This window comes from Zonotrichia leucophrys, chromosome 1A (genome assembly GCF_028769735.1).
Source record: "Zonotrichia leucophrys gambelii isolate GWCS_2022_RI chromosome 1A, RI_Zleu_2.0, whole genome shotgun sequence".
Taxonomy (NCBI): Eukaryota; Metazoa; Chordata; class Aves; order Passeriformes; family Passerellidae; genus Zonotrichia; species Zonotrichia leucophrys.
The window spans coordinates 18,679,580-18,696,811 of record NC_088170.1 but is presented as its reverse complement, the minus strand read 5'-3'; the positions used below and the strand labels follow the sequence as shown (position 1 = coordinate 18,696,811).

Below are 17,232 nucleotides of genomic sequence, written 5' to 3'. Positions count from 1 at the left end.
GCTCTCCAGCGGAGGGGCTCGCCTGGCGGCGGCGGGCCGGGAGCTGCGGGGCACGGGCGCGCCGCCTGCGGCTGCCGCGGCCTCGCTCGCTCGCTCGCTCGCTCGCACGGCGGCGGCGGCGGGAGGCTCCGCCGGGCTCCCCCATTGTCTGCCCGCGGGCGGAGGGCTGCGCTGCCCGCACGTCTCCCACCCTCCCTCGCCTTTGTGTGCTCCGGCCGGCGCGGGGCGGCGCGGCGCCCGCCGTGATGCGCGCCGCGGGGCGGCGCGGGGTCCGCGCCGCTCGGTGAGGCGGGGAGGGACCCAGCCCGTGCCCCGGAGGCTTTTCGCTCGCAGCAGTCGGAGCGGGGGACTATGGACTGAGCGCATCGCTGTACCATGGAGTCGGGCATCCGCTTGAGCACGCTCTGCTTTCTCCTCTGCCTGGGGCCAGGTAGGCGGATGCTGGACCCGCCGGGAGAGCGCCCGGGAGCGGGGCCGGCGGAGCTTCGCAGCGGCGATGCTCTGGCCCCTGGGCAGCCGCAGGTGCGGAGGACGGCGGAGGGGCTGGGGGGATGCTCGGGAAGTTGCGGTGTCGGCGGGTGGGTGACGGCACTTTCTGGTCAGTTTCAGGCTTTGGCGTGGACCCCTCGCTGCAGATCGACGTGCTGTCCGAGCTACAGCTGGGAGGCTCCACGGAGGGCGTGCGCCAGGTGCCGGGGCTGCACAACGGGAGCAAAGCCTTTCTCTTCACAGGTACGCGCGTCCCCCCGGGTCCCCCCACCGCCAGGGGCTTGCTCGCTTTGAGACCTCGGGATTCCGTACCTTCCCCTCCTGCTCGCTTTTCTTCCACTCTTCTTTACCGCTCCCCTCTCATTATTTCATAAAATTTTTTCCTCTCACCCCATTTTTGTTTCTTTGACTGGTAGACGCTTAATTAAAGTACAGCAGGAACGGGGATGGCAGATGGCATGTTTGTGAGTCGTGGGGTGCGGTGATGAATAATAGCACCACCCACTCTACCACTTTACTTGGGAAACGCTAAACATATCCCAGTTCCAGCTAAGGAAAACCTCACTGAAAGTTTTATGTGAGTCGAGCAAAATGTTGAAATGAAGTGCCCCGGAGGAGGGAGGCAGATGGCTTGAAATAAGAACAACCTTTTTTGTGCCAATGGAAAGTGGCCCTTTGGCGCTTCTGTGACATACCCCTCCTGAGAAACAATGAATGAGTTTTGGTCTCTTTTAGTGCTTGTGATTGTTTCTTTGTTAGTAGTGGGAATAGACATAAAATAGTAGTCTTCTCTCTTCCAAAAATACATTCAGGGGTTTTATCAGAGATTATTAAAATTATTAAGCTTTCTTATATTGTAATTTATAAAAGACTGTGAAATACCTCTCAATATCTTGTTGAATGTATTGGCTTTGTTACTTTCCATACACTTGCTCATTGTCAGTGTGTTTTAGAATTACACGTTAATAACATACTGATACGTTAAATGAAGCTGGAATCAACAATATTTTTAGGAAAAAAAAAACAAGTCTATCTTATTTAAACATAAAGAAAACCTAAAACTGGCCTTTAGAAGCAAGTCTCTTCTCTGAAAGATTATTAAATGTTCCTTATAATCTATGACTAAGCAAGAAGAAGGAGTGTGGCTCAACATCTGATGAAAAACAAGCACATCTCCTCCTCAGCTTGCACTTTCAAGAGAGGGGAACTTCATTGTTGGTGTCTTGTGTCATGCCGGGAGTTTAGCTTGGATCTGAAGTGATTTCTAGTGCAACAGGCAAGGGGCTGTGTTTCACATACAGGAGAGTTATGATCTAAGGGAGATAAGATCTAGAAAGGGAATTTCTTTTTCATGTTTGCATTAATGAGATAATTTATCAGGAAGCTAATAGTTGCCAAAGGCTTTTTTTTTTTTCTTTTTTTTTTAAGGTGACCTCTCTAGTGGTGTTCTTCCCTGGAGCTGCCAGCATGTGTCACTGTGGACATGAATGTGGAGACACATGGGCATATGCCTTGAGAAGCACTGGCACATGCTGGCTTTAAACATCTGTGATGAGCTTGTGGCTGCACAGCAGAGACCTCTTGTGAAGGGGTCTGCTGCTTAGCATGGAAATGCATTTGTGTGCCAGTGGGATTGGTGTCGTGTCCTAAAATAGGTGTAATTTTTAAGGCATTGTTCTGAGTTGAAGCCCCATTGTGCTACAGTGGATTGGCGTGAAGGAGTGGGGGAAAGTTGGTTGCAGGATTTGAGGTTTGGAAGAATAAGACCTGCTGGTATATTCTCCCAGTGTCAGGACAAAAAATTACTGGGTTACTAAAGAATTACTTTTTTTCAAGTTTTTCCCTTGTTCTTTGCAATTACAAATGTACATAGTTCCCAAGTGGGTTAGCAGTTTATTTGTAACAAAAGAAGACAGGAATTTTAAATTTTCCCAGCAGCCTTTTTATTTTGTTGAGAACAATTGGAGAAATAACAAGGATGAAAACACTTGTGGCTAAATGGTGGTTGAAGTCACTCACTGTCCCTTAGGAAGTCTTCAATGCCCTGCAGGACTGGAGATAATTTTCCCTGCTACTGCATAAGATGACTACTGATTTTCTTATAGTAAATTGGGTCCTTACTGGGCAGAGAGATTTTAATTTTTGAACTTGCATTTAGAAATAGAGAAATTTCCTTCCTTGATCGGACCACTGGGTCCACTTAGTCATTTTTGTTCTGCTCTTAGAACTGACACTTTAGGAACATTGCTGCAATGTGTGCCTCTTAATGTATGTATTTGCAGTGTGTGAATTTCAAATACGTGTGTGTGTTGCCTTGAAGTTTGGTTTGTCTGTGTGGGTTTTTCCTTATTCCAGCTGAAGCCTTAGTCCTAGACAGAAAAGATTTTGTGGGAATGATGCAAATTACTTTAAATGATCTGTGAACTTGCTCTGGAAGCTCCAACTTGTGATCCATCCTTTCTTTGCCTCTTGGTTTCTTCAGATAGCGAATCTTTTCTCGTATCATATATGTATTTACAACACTTTAGTATGCTGCCTTTTTGATAGACCACATTCTCTAAAGCCTTACTTTACATAAGCTTTACATTCAGAAGTCCTAAATGCTGTTCTCTATTTTAGAAGGAAATTATGAATGTGGCATGTTGAACTGCCAACAGGTAATAGACAATTAAAGATGTATGATGGGAAAATTATATATATAGTTAAAGCAGAATAGTCTCTTTAGTTTCTAGGCAAAAAGTCAGTTTTGACTGCTTAATTAGATGTAGCATCAATTTTCATTATAGGGGTTTAGCATCTGATTGGCTGTTCTGGCAAATTCTCCCTTGTGTAAGTGACTTTTCAAAGGTACTTGTATTTATAGGTCATATAAGACAGTAAGCAGTTACTCTTTAAATGTAATTTTAGTCTAGCACTGTCCAGTCGAGATAATTTAGATTATACTCATACAGTCATGTGTCATGCCGTGACTTAGAAACAATGTTAGCCATTTGAAATCTGCTGTTACTTGAACTTTTTTTGTGTTTGTGTGTGTACTTGACTTCAGCAGATTTAGGTGCTGGATTCTAAAGCTTTTTAGGTGTCTGGTGCTCCTTGGTTGTCATGAATGGTAGCAACAGAATGCCACTGTAATCTATGTCTAGTTAGCTGCAGGGACTTCTTTTTCTGGAAATTTGATTTGCAAAGTAATTGTAAAATGTTCCAGTGTGGCTTGTGGGAAGATACAATTATGAATAGAAAACAGGAGGAAGTCTTGAAAAATGTTAGTGTTGCTGTATGTGAACATCTGCCAGCACTTTTTAGCCAACAGCAGATATTATTTATGTCAAAATATGTTGAGAGGAAAATTATTCCTCTGGTGGTCAGAGCAGCAGAAGTCAGAATATCTGTGTCACTAATGTCTCTCCGTTGGCAACTGTTTATGTAAGTCAGTGAAATTTTCAACACCTTTGTTCCTCCCTTTGCAAAACAGGGATGACACTTGGGTAAAGCCCAAACCAGATGGGTGGACTGAAGTGTAATTAATGTTGTTAAAAAGGGCTTTTGGAGAAATACACGTTTGCATTCTGATAGTTCTTTTTTGTAAGGATACCACATTAATGCAATTTGAGGAGATAGGTTAAGATGAAAGTCCAATGTAACTACTTTCCTATGTAAATATGGAAATGATATTGCTTCAAGAAGACTTGTTGCATATGTAACTGCAGGGGAATTGAAGAAGCAGACAGAACCACAACAACAGAGGCTGAAGGATGAGGAAGGTTTTGCATGACTGACTCAAGTCTGTGCTAGGAGATACAATGTGAAGCTCATGCAAGGTCCCAGTAAAGCCAGATATTTCAACTGGCAGTAGGAAATGGTGTTCTGAGGTGTGACACTCTAAAGAGGGGCTGCAAGAGTAACTTGGTCTCTGACATTTCACTAGGCAATTACATTTTGTCACCCTCCCTTTAAATTCTGTATTATATGTATTTTACAGACAGAGTATTTCAGTAGTCATTCTGGGTCTCTTGTTGAGAGCAGATACTGTTCATCAGGCTGTCTTTGTCCAAAGAGTGTGTGTGTGTGTGTAGTAATGGAGACCCTTCCAACTGCCTCCAGCACCGGTGGAGAGGGGTGGAAGGTACACTGTAAATCAAGGGATGAGAGGCAACACAAATGAAAGCCAGGTGATGTGTAAGGACAGTATGTACCCATCTAAGGGTGTATATTCTCTTCAAAGGGAAGGCTAAAAGGTGGACAGAAGAGTGTAGTCAGATGGTTACAAACACAGAGACATGTATTTAAGGAAAAGATAAAAAGGATGTGTCAGTAATGAAAATGTGAGAGATTATGTATCTGAATACAGAATTTGGAATTTATTCAGAGGAGGGGCAATTTTTGAGGCAAAATATGCTATATTCTGATGGGGATCAAGATGTGCTATGAAACACCAGAAAATAATTTAATCTGTCAGTAGGATGAATGAAAGGACTCGGCAGTACTGTTGTTTGAATTGGTGCTGGCTGGCACAAAATGCTGGCAGAAAAGAAAAGCACCCCTAAACCAGGCTTCTTGGTATAAGTGATGTGTAATCTGTTGTTGTATGAGTGGATTGTTAGTGTGTTATTTTAAAATACTAGCAAGAAAATATTACTCTATCTTCTATCCCTTTGGAAAGTTCACTCTGTTTTGTCTCATGATGTCATCTCTGGATGCTTACTAAATAAGGAAGCTAAAAAAAGCCTTAAAAGCAGAGATGAGTAAATTTGTCGCAGAAATAGGATTTACGTTGCCTGTGCACTTTACAACACACACTGCTTTTTCCTTGCCACCTGTCATTGAAACTGTGGGCAGATGCTTTCTCCAGGTTCCAGCTGAGCCTGCTGAAAATATTACTGTTCCCAGCTGCTCATCACTGCCCAGAAGCTAGAGGTTACTGTCCCCACAACTCCTCCAAAGCAAGAGATTATCCCAGTGTTCCCATGCCTGCTGATGGCAAGATCAGCCAGCTTCAGGAGCAAACCTGGCCGACTGCAGTGACATGGATTACAGTGCTGTAAAATCCCCTTTCTCCAGCTGTATCCATCTCCCAGAGGAGTGGTAACAGACAGCTGGGAATGAGGATGTTAGCCTTGCCAACTGTCTTAGCTGACTGCAGAGTGAGTACCTACTGCAGCTTTTTTTTGTCTTGCATGCAAACTGTTTTTACTCAGAAGCACTGAATCCTCAAAATGTGGGACTTCCATCACAGAGATCATCTGTAGATAACAGACATTTTAATCAAAGTTTAATTTCTGTAGGCACTGGCATATTTTCTGATGTTAGAAATGTCTCATGTGAGCAATTGCTCTATGACAATGTGGTAGCCAGAAAGGTTTTGGTATATCTGGAATAACAGCATAAGCTTTCCCTTTGCTGCCTTTCACTTCTGGAACTTTCTAAAGTCACCTCTGCACCTGTGCAAACAGTAACCACTGTGGTAGGGCACTGCCAGGACTGTGATTAATGCTGCTGGGGAGCCAGGCTGGGTGCTGGGGGGGAGCAGGAGAGCCCTGGAAAGCTGGGCTGCCTTTGCTGGTCTGGCTGCTCCTCTGAGACATACCCTTGCTCCAGAAGAACTCAACCTCTTCTGGGCAGCAGGAGCAGTTGTAGCAAGAGGAGGTGTTTGGGAACTGTCTGCTGCTTGAAGACCCTGCCCAAAAAAGGAGATAGCATGTGAGGATCCTGCATCAATTTTCCATCCTAAACCATGAATTTTAATGCATGGAGAACTATGATGCACTACCCTTACTGAATATTCATCAATATGCCCAGAACTGGAGACTGTGTTGTTTGCTAACTGGTTGTGCTGGTTTATCTGTAAAATAAAGAGGAAAAAGTTATGGAAGAAAAACTTTAATATCTTGAGCTTCTGATTGATGCTTGTAATGGTACAGTAGAGGGTAGGGCTGAGAAATGGAAAGTGATCAGGAACCTGAAGTATTGCAGATACAGAAACTGAGAGAAGAAAAACTTGTAATCTCTGAATGTAGTCATTAGTGCAGAGTTGACACAAATAATGTTAAGGAATGGCATAAAACTTGGCCTGTGGCATTTGGGGATTGCATCTGTTTTATGCTGAAAGTTTCTAATAAATATTGTTGTTGAGAGTGTGTATTTGGCATTACTATCACAGAAGTACAAGCGTTAAGCAACAAAGTTGTTTTATGTTCAGCTCTAAAAATTGTCATTATTCATCCCAAGGAAAGGTATTTTACACAATGTGTTACTTTGTTGTCCTTCTTTTTTTGTTTAGTTTTCTTTTGGTTTTCTGCAGTGGGCTTTTTCTAGTGAGGGAAAGGTAATAATCTCAGAGATTAAATATTGCATTTAAATCCTTTGGGGTTGGCTTTTTTGTTGTTTGTTGCTTGTGGGCTTTTTTTGTTGTTATTGTTTTGTTGGGGTTTTGTTTGATTGTTTTTGGGTTTTTTCCCTGGTTTTTTTCTACTCTCACCTCTTTCCATGTGTCTTGATATGGGCTCTTGTCACCTTTCAGTTTGTTAAGTTCCAGCATGACTTTGGTGGCTTTGCCTGGGCTTGGTATGACAGCTAACATCTCCAGTCTCTGATACGTCAGCCTTTGGAGTGAATTAATACCTGCATTTATTTATCAGCAGGGTGTGACTCAATTTAAAGCAATGTTGTGTTTTACTGTGTTCTTGTGGACTTGAGCCTGTGCTTTTCACAGCAAAGTTGTATCTGATACCTGCAATAAAGTGAAGTCCCTGGAGGTCTGTTTTCTACTGGGACAATGATGAATCTCTAAAATTTTTTTAATGAGTGTCTGGTTGTTCAGGTTAATGCAAATAACCATGTATTGTTTATATATTCAGTATTGCCCCAAACGATTCATACTGACTAAGGGCAGACAGAATTGCATTTGCTTCTTTGTGCCTTTGCAATGAGGCCTCTTCTAGAATATTGCAAGTACAAAATCCTTATTGGGGCTTGTATTATCTCAGGGCTGCAGCTGGCATTTTGTTGGAAAGCTGAAGAGGAGTATGATGTACAGCGCTAAGGCACGTTTGGAAGGGGAATACATTACAGTGGTGTCTGTGTGGGGATGTGGGGCAGAGCCCTGGTTGGTGCTGTGAGAAGGGACCTGATGTTTGGAGGAGTGGGGCCAAAGAGCCTCTCTCCATGTTGATATCCCTGTGAGGGGCAGGCAGGTGCAGATGGCTGCTCACCTGGCAGCCTCTCTGGGCAGTGGTGTTTGCTGAAGTTAAAAGACATGATGTTGACAGCAGGACAGCTTCTGTCCTGTGTGCCACAGAGAACCCAGCCCTTGTGCTCTGGGAGAGAGGACAGTGACCCTTCTACGTAGCTGTCAAGTGCATCTTTCCATATTGCTGGGGGAGGAATGCATTAGCAAGAGGAAGTGATGGGGGAAAATGAGGTCTTGCTGCCCTTATATAATTACTTTTGCTGTGGCATACTTCTGTAGTCACAAAGTGTGCCTGAGACTTGCAAGGTTAATTTTTTTTTTTCTGGTTTCTTCCTCCACTGCAGCATGGCTCATTCTCCAGTGAGATGCCACAAAGGACAGCAGCATTTCCTACACGTCCCTTTTAGATCAATCACAATGTGTGTTTTCCCTCTACTTTTTGCTTATATGATGTGGGAAATAGGTTTTCTACTCTCCCCTCCTCCCCAGCTTGTGTTCTTCTAGTCTGTATCCTCCAGTGTATACAGGTGCTACCTTGGAAAAATAGCTCCAGGTACGGTTAACTTCACTGCTTCCACTGAGTCTTAAGAGATGTGCAGCACTGAGTTCATAAGTTATTTAAAACCATTGGTAAGGGCTGGAAATTTTATATAGCTGTCACAGAAAACTGTAATTCTTTGTAGTGACTCTTCCCTATATTTGGTCCCATTTGGTTTTGTGCCGAGGTGCAGATCCACTGAGCAGCTGTGTTCTCCTACCTGTGCTACTAAGGCACAGCTGAATAAGGGGTGAAAAAGAATTTTTCACTGTTGGATTCTTTTTTAGTGTCTGTCTGTTTTTGCCTAAACTCCTCTATATTTTGTCTCAATGTTAAAGACATGCTATATTTTTCCATCTTGGCATTGTCCAAATCATTTCCTCTCAGGATAATCTGAGGAGAAATATAAGAAAGGATACTTTGGTTTTAATTTTTTTTTTTTTGCCTGGACATTTTTTCCACAATAAACACCTACTATGAATGCTCACTTAGATATTTCAGATTGAAAAAAATTTCTGTAGCCATTTTTAACATTGAAGAATTCCACAGCAAAAAATTCTTATTTGTTAACATTTTATTTGCTTTTGGTTTTTTTGGTGCATGCTTTGATTTTGGGGTGTGTGTGTGATGCTGATGAGTTCAGAGAGACGCGCAAACTTAGAACTAACTGACTTTTAGCTTGAGTCATCTCGTGAGTAGCTGCTCACAGTTCTGGCCTCTTGCAAGGTGCTGAAGCAATGGGCACGGTTTAAAAGAACCAGCAGACTGAGAGACACTTCCAAAGACACAATGTTCAGGAGGCTTTTAGCAGATTAACATATTTGCTGCAGCACCAAAATTGCTATGATAGACTGTAATGTTTCCAAGGGAGCCATTACAATCAATATTGCTAGCGATCCATAACTGAGAACTCTTTTAGTGGAATTTGAGTGGCTATTTCCTTCTCTGAAAACATGGAGTATAATAACAAAAAGACCTCCAATTGTAGAGTTAGAGCAATGTTTATACTCTGTTAGAGCAATGTTTATACAATTTCCCCAGCACAAATGCTTATTTAAGTATAATTAGATGGTGGTTACATCCATAGTGTTTATCCTAAAAGCAAAGATGACATGCACCAGCCTTGACTCTGTCTGGATATCCATCAGTCTCTAGACACAGCTGTGAAATGATCCAGAAGGGTTCCAAATTATATTTTCTAGTTTTGAGGTCAATAATCTGTGTTTTAATAGCTCCCTAAGCATGCATTTGCATATTGTGCCTCTGCTGTTCCAAAGACAGTCTTAAGATTTTCTGTAACATTAATATGCCTTGAACTTGAAATAGTCCCTAGATTTGCTCATCTCTCATTGAAGGAAGAGGGTTGACTTGAGGAAAACCTTGTGTACCCTGTTCAGTGTTGCTCTTATTAAGAATCCTTGCACACACCATTAGCATAAGGAAAGCATATGGGAGTAAGATCTGTGAGGTTGAATTTTTAAAAAAAATTGTGTCTGGGTTATTGCATTCACTCTGGGTTTCTGCATTTCAGAAAAATATCAATGAATTGCAGGGACTGAAGAGAAAAACAGCAAACCTGATTATACAATAACAAAAGGTCTGGCTTAGTAAGAAAGCTTTTGAAAGAACTTGAGCATGTACAGCTTGTCCAAGAAATGACAAAAGTGTTGTATGGTAAGTGTCTAGTATTAGAAGATTCTTAATGGTTTAAAATGAAGGAATTATTTAGTATTCAAAGAGCTAGAGGTAAGAGTAATGTAATGATACTACAAATGGAGAGGATTTAAGATAAAAGAAGACTTTCACAGTGAACTAGTTTAGATTGTGCAATAGCTGCTGAAAAGAAGTGGTGGAAATCTCCCTACTTTTGATTTTTTTAGAAGATAGCTAATGTTTCCTAGACATTTTATTTCAGGCTACGCTGTAGTTATTGTGCATAGTTGTCAGGTAATAGGCTAAGAAACGAGTGGATGACCCTTCAAGTCTTTCTGTACTCTGGAGAGTGGGAGTGTTGGTGAAATTGATCAGGATAGAGAGAGTTTCAAAGACACAAAGTAGCATCAAACACTTAGTACACAATTATCAAACCAGCACCCTTGTATTCTCGTGAAACTTGTTCTGTGGTGCACTTACATATATTTTGATGATGCTGGGCTGAAGAAAGCCTACAATAGCAAATTAGAGCCTGGAAGCATATTGTAATTTTAACTCATCCAAACTTATACACTGAGCATGAGTTTAAGCCTGTAGCTGATTCAGGGTTAGTGAGCACATTCACAGAAGCATGGACTCTGTTAATACCTGGTTTAAATAAGAACTTCTGAAAAACCTGAACTCTGGTCTTCCCCAGCTTTCTTGAAATGTCTGGTAAAGGTTGGCTTGAGCCTTCCATGTATTTTCTGCCTGTCTGCCCTGCTCACAGCTGAGTTGTGTGTATGGTATTCCTTGGTATCTCTCCTCTTTGATGTTCTCAATTCAAAATCTTTTTCTTTCTTTTTTCTGGCATCAAGATAGATATCCTGTGAGTAGAGATTTTTCCAAGCATGCCAGTATTGTTGGTGACATTGGTGTCCTACTTCTACCCTCAGGTGTGGTCTCTCTGCCACTTCCCGTTTCTGCCACTTCCTAATTCTGCTTGAATTCTGTTTTCAGTTCAGTGCAGTTCAGCCTTCTCCCCCCATCTGCTGCTGTTTGCTCAGTCTGCTGCTGGACACCTGTGGCTAGCAACAGAGATGTTGGATGTGTTCAGATACAATTTTTCCACTGGTGGCCTCCCTCCCCCTGCCCTGCTTGCTCCATTTTTGCTGTTAGGATACAGATTTAAGTTTTCTGGTGCTTTTTATCTGTGTCAGTGGCTGTTGGCCATTCTCTTGTGTCAGAAGATAAACTTTCATGCAGACTGCATGGTTGTGGTGATCATCTACAAAATGATCTCATATTAATGCTTTCTTAAGCTCACCATTGTGTTGTGTGAAAAGAAATCAGCACCCAAATTCTTGAAAGATAGAGTTTTTGTTAGCTGGAAGCAGTTAACCCTAATGAGGGCAAAAACCTGTTATACCCTAGAAAGCCAGGGATGAAGGAAAATTAGGATGAGAGATCCAAATCACTACCAAGAGAGAGAAACAAATTCTTCATTAAGAAAAAAGGTAAACCTTCTGGGTCGTCCACAAATGATTACAGTTGGGCTAGGTGATCTCAAGAGGTCCTTTCCAGCCTAACTGAATCTATGAAACACAGGCATGAGGAGTTAGGTCCTCAGGAACAGCATACTTATCACAACTAAAGGAGGTTTTGAGAGAACATGACTGAGCAGAGAGCATGAGTAAGTCTTACTGACGCTTGCACAGTGAGAACCAAGTGAGGGGGAGACATGGTGTGTTGCTGAGAGGGGATTGGATTGCCTACACCAAGCATGATCCTAATTCAGAGGTGCTGTGGTGGGTGCTGATCTCACACAGTCTGTCGCTGTATGATAGTTCACCGCTGCAATAGGATATATTTGAGAATTTGAGCTGCATCATAGCTTCAGAGAGAAGGGTAGGGCATGTGATGCAGCTTGATCTACAACTAGCATAATCTGCTTGCGTGATTTATTATTGCCATTAAATTTGTACTTTATTGTTGTTAATTGATTGGGCTTTGTTTACCTTTGGTAGCCTGCCTTTCATTTGGAAAAGGCTGGCAACACTATCTCCTTCTCCTCCTCCTGTCCTCCCCTTTTGCTGTGAATTGAATAGCTGTTAAAATCCTGGCCATGCTATACAATGAAAATAAAATTAGTCTTTTAGCAGTTCTCATGTGTGTCATGCCCTTATTACAGTACTAGTAGGGCTGGAAGATGATGCATTGTTTTTCTTCTGCTCTTCAACGTCCCAGTGTTAACAGCATTTCTTGGTGTGATCTTTTGTTTGTTGTTAGGTCACTTTGACACAAAGTGCTCATGTGACAGTATGCAACCAAGCATAACTAGGTGCATATGCCACAGATGGCAGCTGCAAGGAAAACAAGGCAGGCTTGATTTTCTCCACAGGTTTCAAGGTGTTCTCGAAGCAGCTTCTAGAAAGCTGTTTTGTGCCTAAAGGGAGTTCATGTTTATATACACATATATATTTATAAAGCTATAGTAGCTGTAACCTTTTAAATATAGCTGGAATCTCCATCAAAATGAAGAAACAAAAGAAATCCCACTCTGTGCTACATCGGTGTCCTTGTTCAAACATAGTAGGATTTATAGTGGTATTGGCTGTGCAAAACCTAAACAACATAATTCTAAGTAGCAGTTTGTGATTCTACCTATGAGGGAGCATGTTCAAAACATCTTCAAAACTTAAAAACGGTTTAAGAATAGTGTTGAAGTATAGGCTAGGAAAAGCTGGTAATCAAAAAAGCTATTGCAACTTAAAATTGATAACCTGTAACCTATAAATCACCAGAAAGCATTACAATGATAAATAGATGGTGCAGAGCATTCTGTGCAACACACATTTTAATTTCCTAGGAGTGGAATTTCAGTAACAAGAACAGAAGTCTTTTATCTTCATTATTTTGCTGACTTGTCATAGGTCCCCATTGAGTAGCCCCTTCTCTCCTGGTGATAGTATCTTGCATGATGACAGTTGCTGGGAAAGAGATAGTATTTCTGGTGTATGAGGAACAGAAGTTATCTGTATCATGTATGCCTTTAAAAATTCCTGATAGTACTTTTCTATGTGTGCTGCTTCCCTGTGTGCTGAGCTATACATTTCTAAAATTCCTTTCAGAAGTGTTCAGGAGAGCACATTCTCATTTTCTGTGGCAGTTTGATAGGAGTTGTTTATTAACAATCCAGTGTGGCAGGATCTGTATTGCTTGTTAGCAAATCAGCTGTTTCAGCCTCCTGTGCTGAGAATACAGACTTCTAATCTGGAGTCCTGTTTGTTCAAAGTTCAGGTTTGTCTGCAATTAGATTTTTTATCATGTCGTTTTCAAAAGGTTTGAAAAACTGTCAGAAATATGCTATTGCAGATACAGTCACTAGAACCTGTTCTATAACTATTTATCCTTTATTTACTTTTTGCCTGCTGAGTCCAAAAGTCATGAAATCCTTATTCATGGACGTGACATTTTTGGAAGAGCATGCCTGACTTTTGTGGTGCAGCTGGGCTGTTTTACATTACAGGAAATTATTCCCACTTGGAACCCTGGTGCAGATTCCCTTTTTGCTGAAGGGACAACAGCCCAAGGAAAGATGAAAGATGTCTAAGTGTCTTAGCATTGTGCAGGGTAAGACTAAGATAGAGAACCATGGTACTGAATCCATCGCAGAACAATTCGGTCCCATCTGACTTGCCTTGCTTTCTAGAAGCAGCTGGTTGGTATCTAAGCTCAGAGGCTTAACCCAGTCACGAGTATAATCACCCCCAAACTTGTTTTATATCATCTCTTGCAGAATGCTTCTAGGCAGATTTCAGTGGTAATATTGTCAGTTCACAGGGCATATTAATTATATTATATTTTGGCTGTCGTTTTCCACAGGCAGTAATGGATTTGCAAAGTCTGTCCTAGTTGTCCTGATTCGAGCCCAGTTGTCCAGGCTCTCAGTACCTTTCCCTTCTCTTGTACCACAGTGGACTTGTTCTCAGCTGTGCCAAAATGACTTCAAACATCAAAGTATGTAGCATATGGGTGAGCCAGAGTTTTGTCCAGGTGTGATATGATTACTGTTTTTGAAGGACATAAGTATGAACAGCCAATGTAATTGGGGGAAAAATGTGTTCAGAAACAGGTCTTTTGGTCTTCAGTGTCATGCCATGGTGACTTGTGGGACTTTGCATATGGTTTGAGCTTGAGGAAAGCCCTTGCTGGATGACACACCAAAGCTGTAGCTGACATTCAGAACAGAGGAAGCTACAAAGCAAAGGCAGTTGGAACCTCCCCAAATGCTGCAAGAACAAACTGTGACATTTTCCCCCTTGTTTTTATTTGATTTAATGATTTGGCTTCAAGTCAGTTTTTGTTTTGATTGTTTCGTTTCAGCTGAAGAGCATTTTGCCCTCTTCCTTTTCTCCTTCTCACCTACTGCATTTCTATCTGCATGCATCCTTGCTGAAGCATTTCTTTAGTGGAAATAAGAAGGCAGAAATGCCACACCATGGGGGTGTCAAAACTACAAGGGCAGTTTGTGGGCTATGTCCCCTAAACAGTCTGTGGGATATCCCAAGGTCCTGACCATGCCACTTGGGAAAGTAATTACTAGAGTCCTTGTTCCTGGCATTTGTGAGTGTTTCTTCTGGGGAGACCAGGTTGGATTGAGTTTATGGGGGGCACTTGGTGTACAGAGGTCTGGATGTAGCTGGCTGTATCCTGACGTACGTTTCAATTGTAGTCCTAGAGTTCCCCCAGGTTTGGGAGCTGGGCAGTGCTCCTGGCCCTGCCGTGTAGGCACACCCTTTGGGAATGGCCCCAGTGGGAGTCTTACAGGGTTAGTCTTTACCCTGTATCTTGCACTCTTTTAAACTTCAGCTGAAACTGCCACACCTTTCCCCAGACTCTTGCAGAGCTCCTTGCTGCAGCCTTGGAGAATCCAACTCCGGTTCATGTAGGTTTGGGAAACTACAGCTGCTCTTTTTGCTGTTCTCTCTAAAACAACTGGGAATCTTTGAGAAGGGAATAGAAAAATTTATAGCTAAAGTAGTTCAAAATGTTTTATGAGCTGATCTTATATATCAGTTTAAATAGCAAAACAACCAGCCTTTCTACTGAAGAATTTAATGCATATCACATCTAGCAAGGCTTTGGTCTAATAAAGGTTGTTTTACTTCTTTATATCTTCATTTTTCATTAGAGGAATGCAACTCCTGAATTTGAATGCACTGTGCTCCCCTTAAAATCCTGCTGTTCTGTCAGCCTTGTGAAGATTTTGCTATTGGATTGGCTTTGAATGCTGCCCGGTTGGCTGGGTGCAGCCTAGTTTATATTTGTTATCTAAATAAAAGAACCATATAAAGTAAACAGTTGCCCTTTGAAGGCTGTGTGAAATCCCTAGTTACAAAAATATTAACCAAAAATTTGAATATGGGAACGTGACAGGATATGAATATATGCTTGTGACACTCATCCCTCCTAGTGTAGGAAATTGAAACAAAATTGAGCCAATTATATTTTTCAGCCTCATTTTAGCCTTCAGCCCTCCTTCTTCTCACAAGTGACTAGAATTTAATTTGGATAGTTCACCAGAGCTACAGTCAGATGCAGAATTGATTTATAGATGCTGCTATTAGAAGCTGATTATGTGCACATAAAGCAAACTGTGGAGCTCAATTAGTTAGAATGCCTCCTTCAAAGACTATTCTGCAGGAATTTGTTTTATAATTCAGTTCATACTGTATGTGTACTTTTAGATGCTCTTCAAAAATTTGAGAGCACTCCCTTTACTAGGAAAAGGTACTCATTCCATTTAATAACTGTTTTCTTTTATTGTGGTCTGGAAATGAATGGTAGTCAATGGCTTGTGGTTTAGTATGATTTAGTATGTTGCTGGTGCTGTGTATAGAAATTTTCTTGCTTACTGCCCATAACTTGTTGGTGGTGACTTCCAGCACCTTTTTTTTGTTTTGTTTTGATTTGGGTTTTTTTGTGCTGTGGATTTTTTTTTTTTTTTTTTTTTTTGTGAGGAGACATGACTGGATCAGTTGCCTGTAATAGTTCCTCATAAGTTTTTATGAATGCAGTTGTCACCATAGGGAAGATGAGAGCATGGCTGCAATGGGTAAAACTGCTTCTTTCTCCACTCCCTGTTTGGATTGGTGGAAGTCCTTTGGACTTGTGGAGCAAGTCCTGGTGAAAGTTACTTGCTGTCTTTGGTAAAGTGCAGTAATTATTATCCCATGAGCATGATGAAATAACACTGTCTGCTCTTGACACCTCCAGGAGATGCTGGTGTGATGTTGGTGTTTGCTGCAGAGCTCTGATTCCAGATTGTCTCTGAGGGGGGAAATGTATCCTGATAGTGGGGGCTTCAGGGAGCACAGGTAGCTGCTGAGCTTTTCTTCTGAAGGGCTGAGTTCCTGCAGGTCTTGTGGTCAGTGGTTCTCCTCACTGGGCTTTCAGGCTGCTTTGCAATGTTAGCTCTTAAAGGATCTAGCCTGAACAAGGAGTGAGACATGCTTTGAGTTTGGATTTTTTGTTTCTTTAATTGTCACTTTCATGTTTCTGTAAGTTAAAGATGGAGTGATGACACTAGTGATTTGTGAATTGTGGTGATCAAACCAAACACACGCAATATTCTAGGAAAATGAACCCAAAATATACCTACTGTGGTTAGAGAAAAATTTCTGATTCAAACTAATAATTCTCTCCTTATTTTTGCACTCTTAAGTTGAAAAAAATATGCCTTTGGTTTTGTGTACTAGAAATGTTTGCAGTATGAGGTTTTTAGGTAACTATTGAAAAACTTCAAATTATTGACTAAGATATACTAGTTTGATTTTTCCAAGCTGTTATGGAAGAAGCCCAGTTCCAGTGAAGTATTTTTGTTGGGTCTTAAACTGATTACTAGGAGACAAATATCAAGAAGAAGCCTGAAGCAATATTTATTGAGCACAGCTGGTGATCTATCAAGCACCTACTGCTAGTGTTCAAAGGCAATTGGAAGGAGGGATTTGCACTCTTGTGTTAGTGTGAAAAGAATGGATCTGACAGATCAAGGACCTTTCAGTCATCTTGCTTTTAAGAAATCCACCTGGTGCCTGCCCTAAGCAAAGAATGTTGTGCTTCATAAGTGTAGTAATAATTCAAAAGGCTGTGTCGCTTTTTTGAGCAGCAAGTATAATCTGACCTATTTGCAATACCAAAACTGAATGGCCATGTGTTTTGGCAGTGTAACACTGCAGCAGTTAGTGTGATGTTAACCTTAGTGTTTAGGCTGCCAGCATGATGCAAGCAGGTCTTGCTGCTGTTGTCTGTATGCAAGAAGGTTATCTGAGGTCACAATGGATGATTATAGGGTACCCAGATAAGGTTTCATACAATAAAGGAT

The 17,232-nt window shown here is 41.6% G+C and overlaps 1 protein-coding gene across 2 annotated transcripts in view; it reads left to right on the top strand.

Moving 5' to 3' along the window:
* Positions 1–247: 247 nt before the first annotated feature.
* Positions 248–17,232, top strand: part of NELL2 (neural EGFL like 2) — a 134,647-nt gene continuing 117,662 nt past the window's right edge. Inside the window, exons 1-2 of one of the 2 annotated variants that reach the window (XM_064701817.1) lie at positions 248–430; positions 610–732. In XM_064701817.1, coding sequence (XP_064557887.1) covers positions 376–430; positions 610–732 — 178 coding nt within the window. In that variant the 5' untranslated portion in view covers positions 248–375. Of the gene's footprint in view, positions 431–603; positions 733–17,232 lie in introns of both variants that reach the window. The other variant, XM_064701816.1, reaches the window with a different exon arrangement.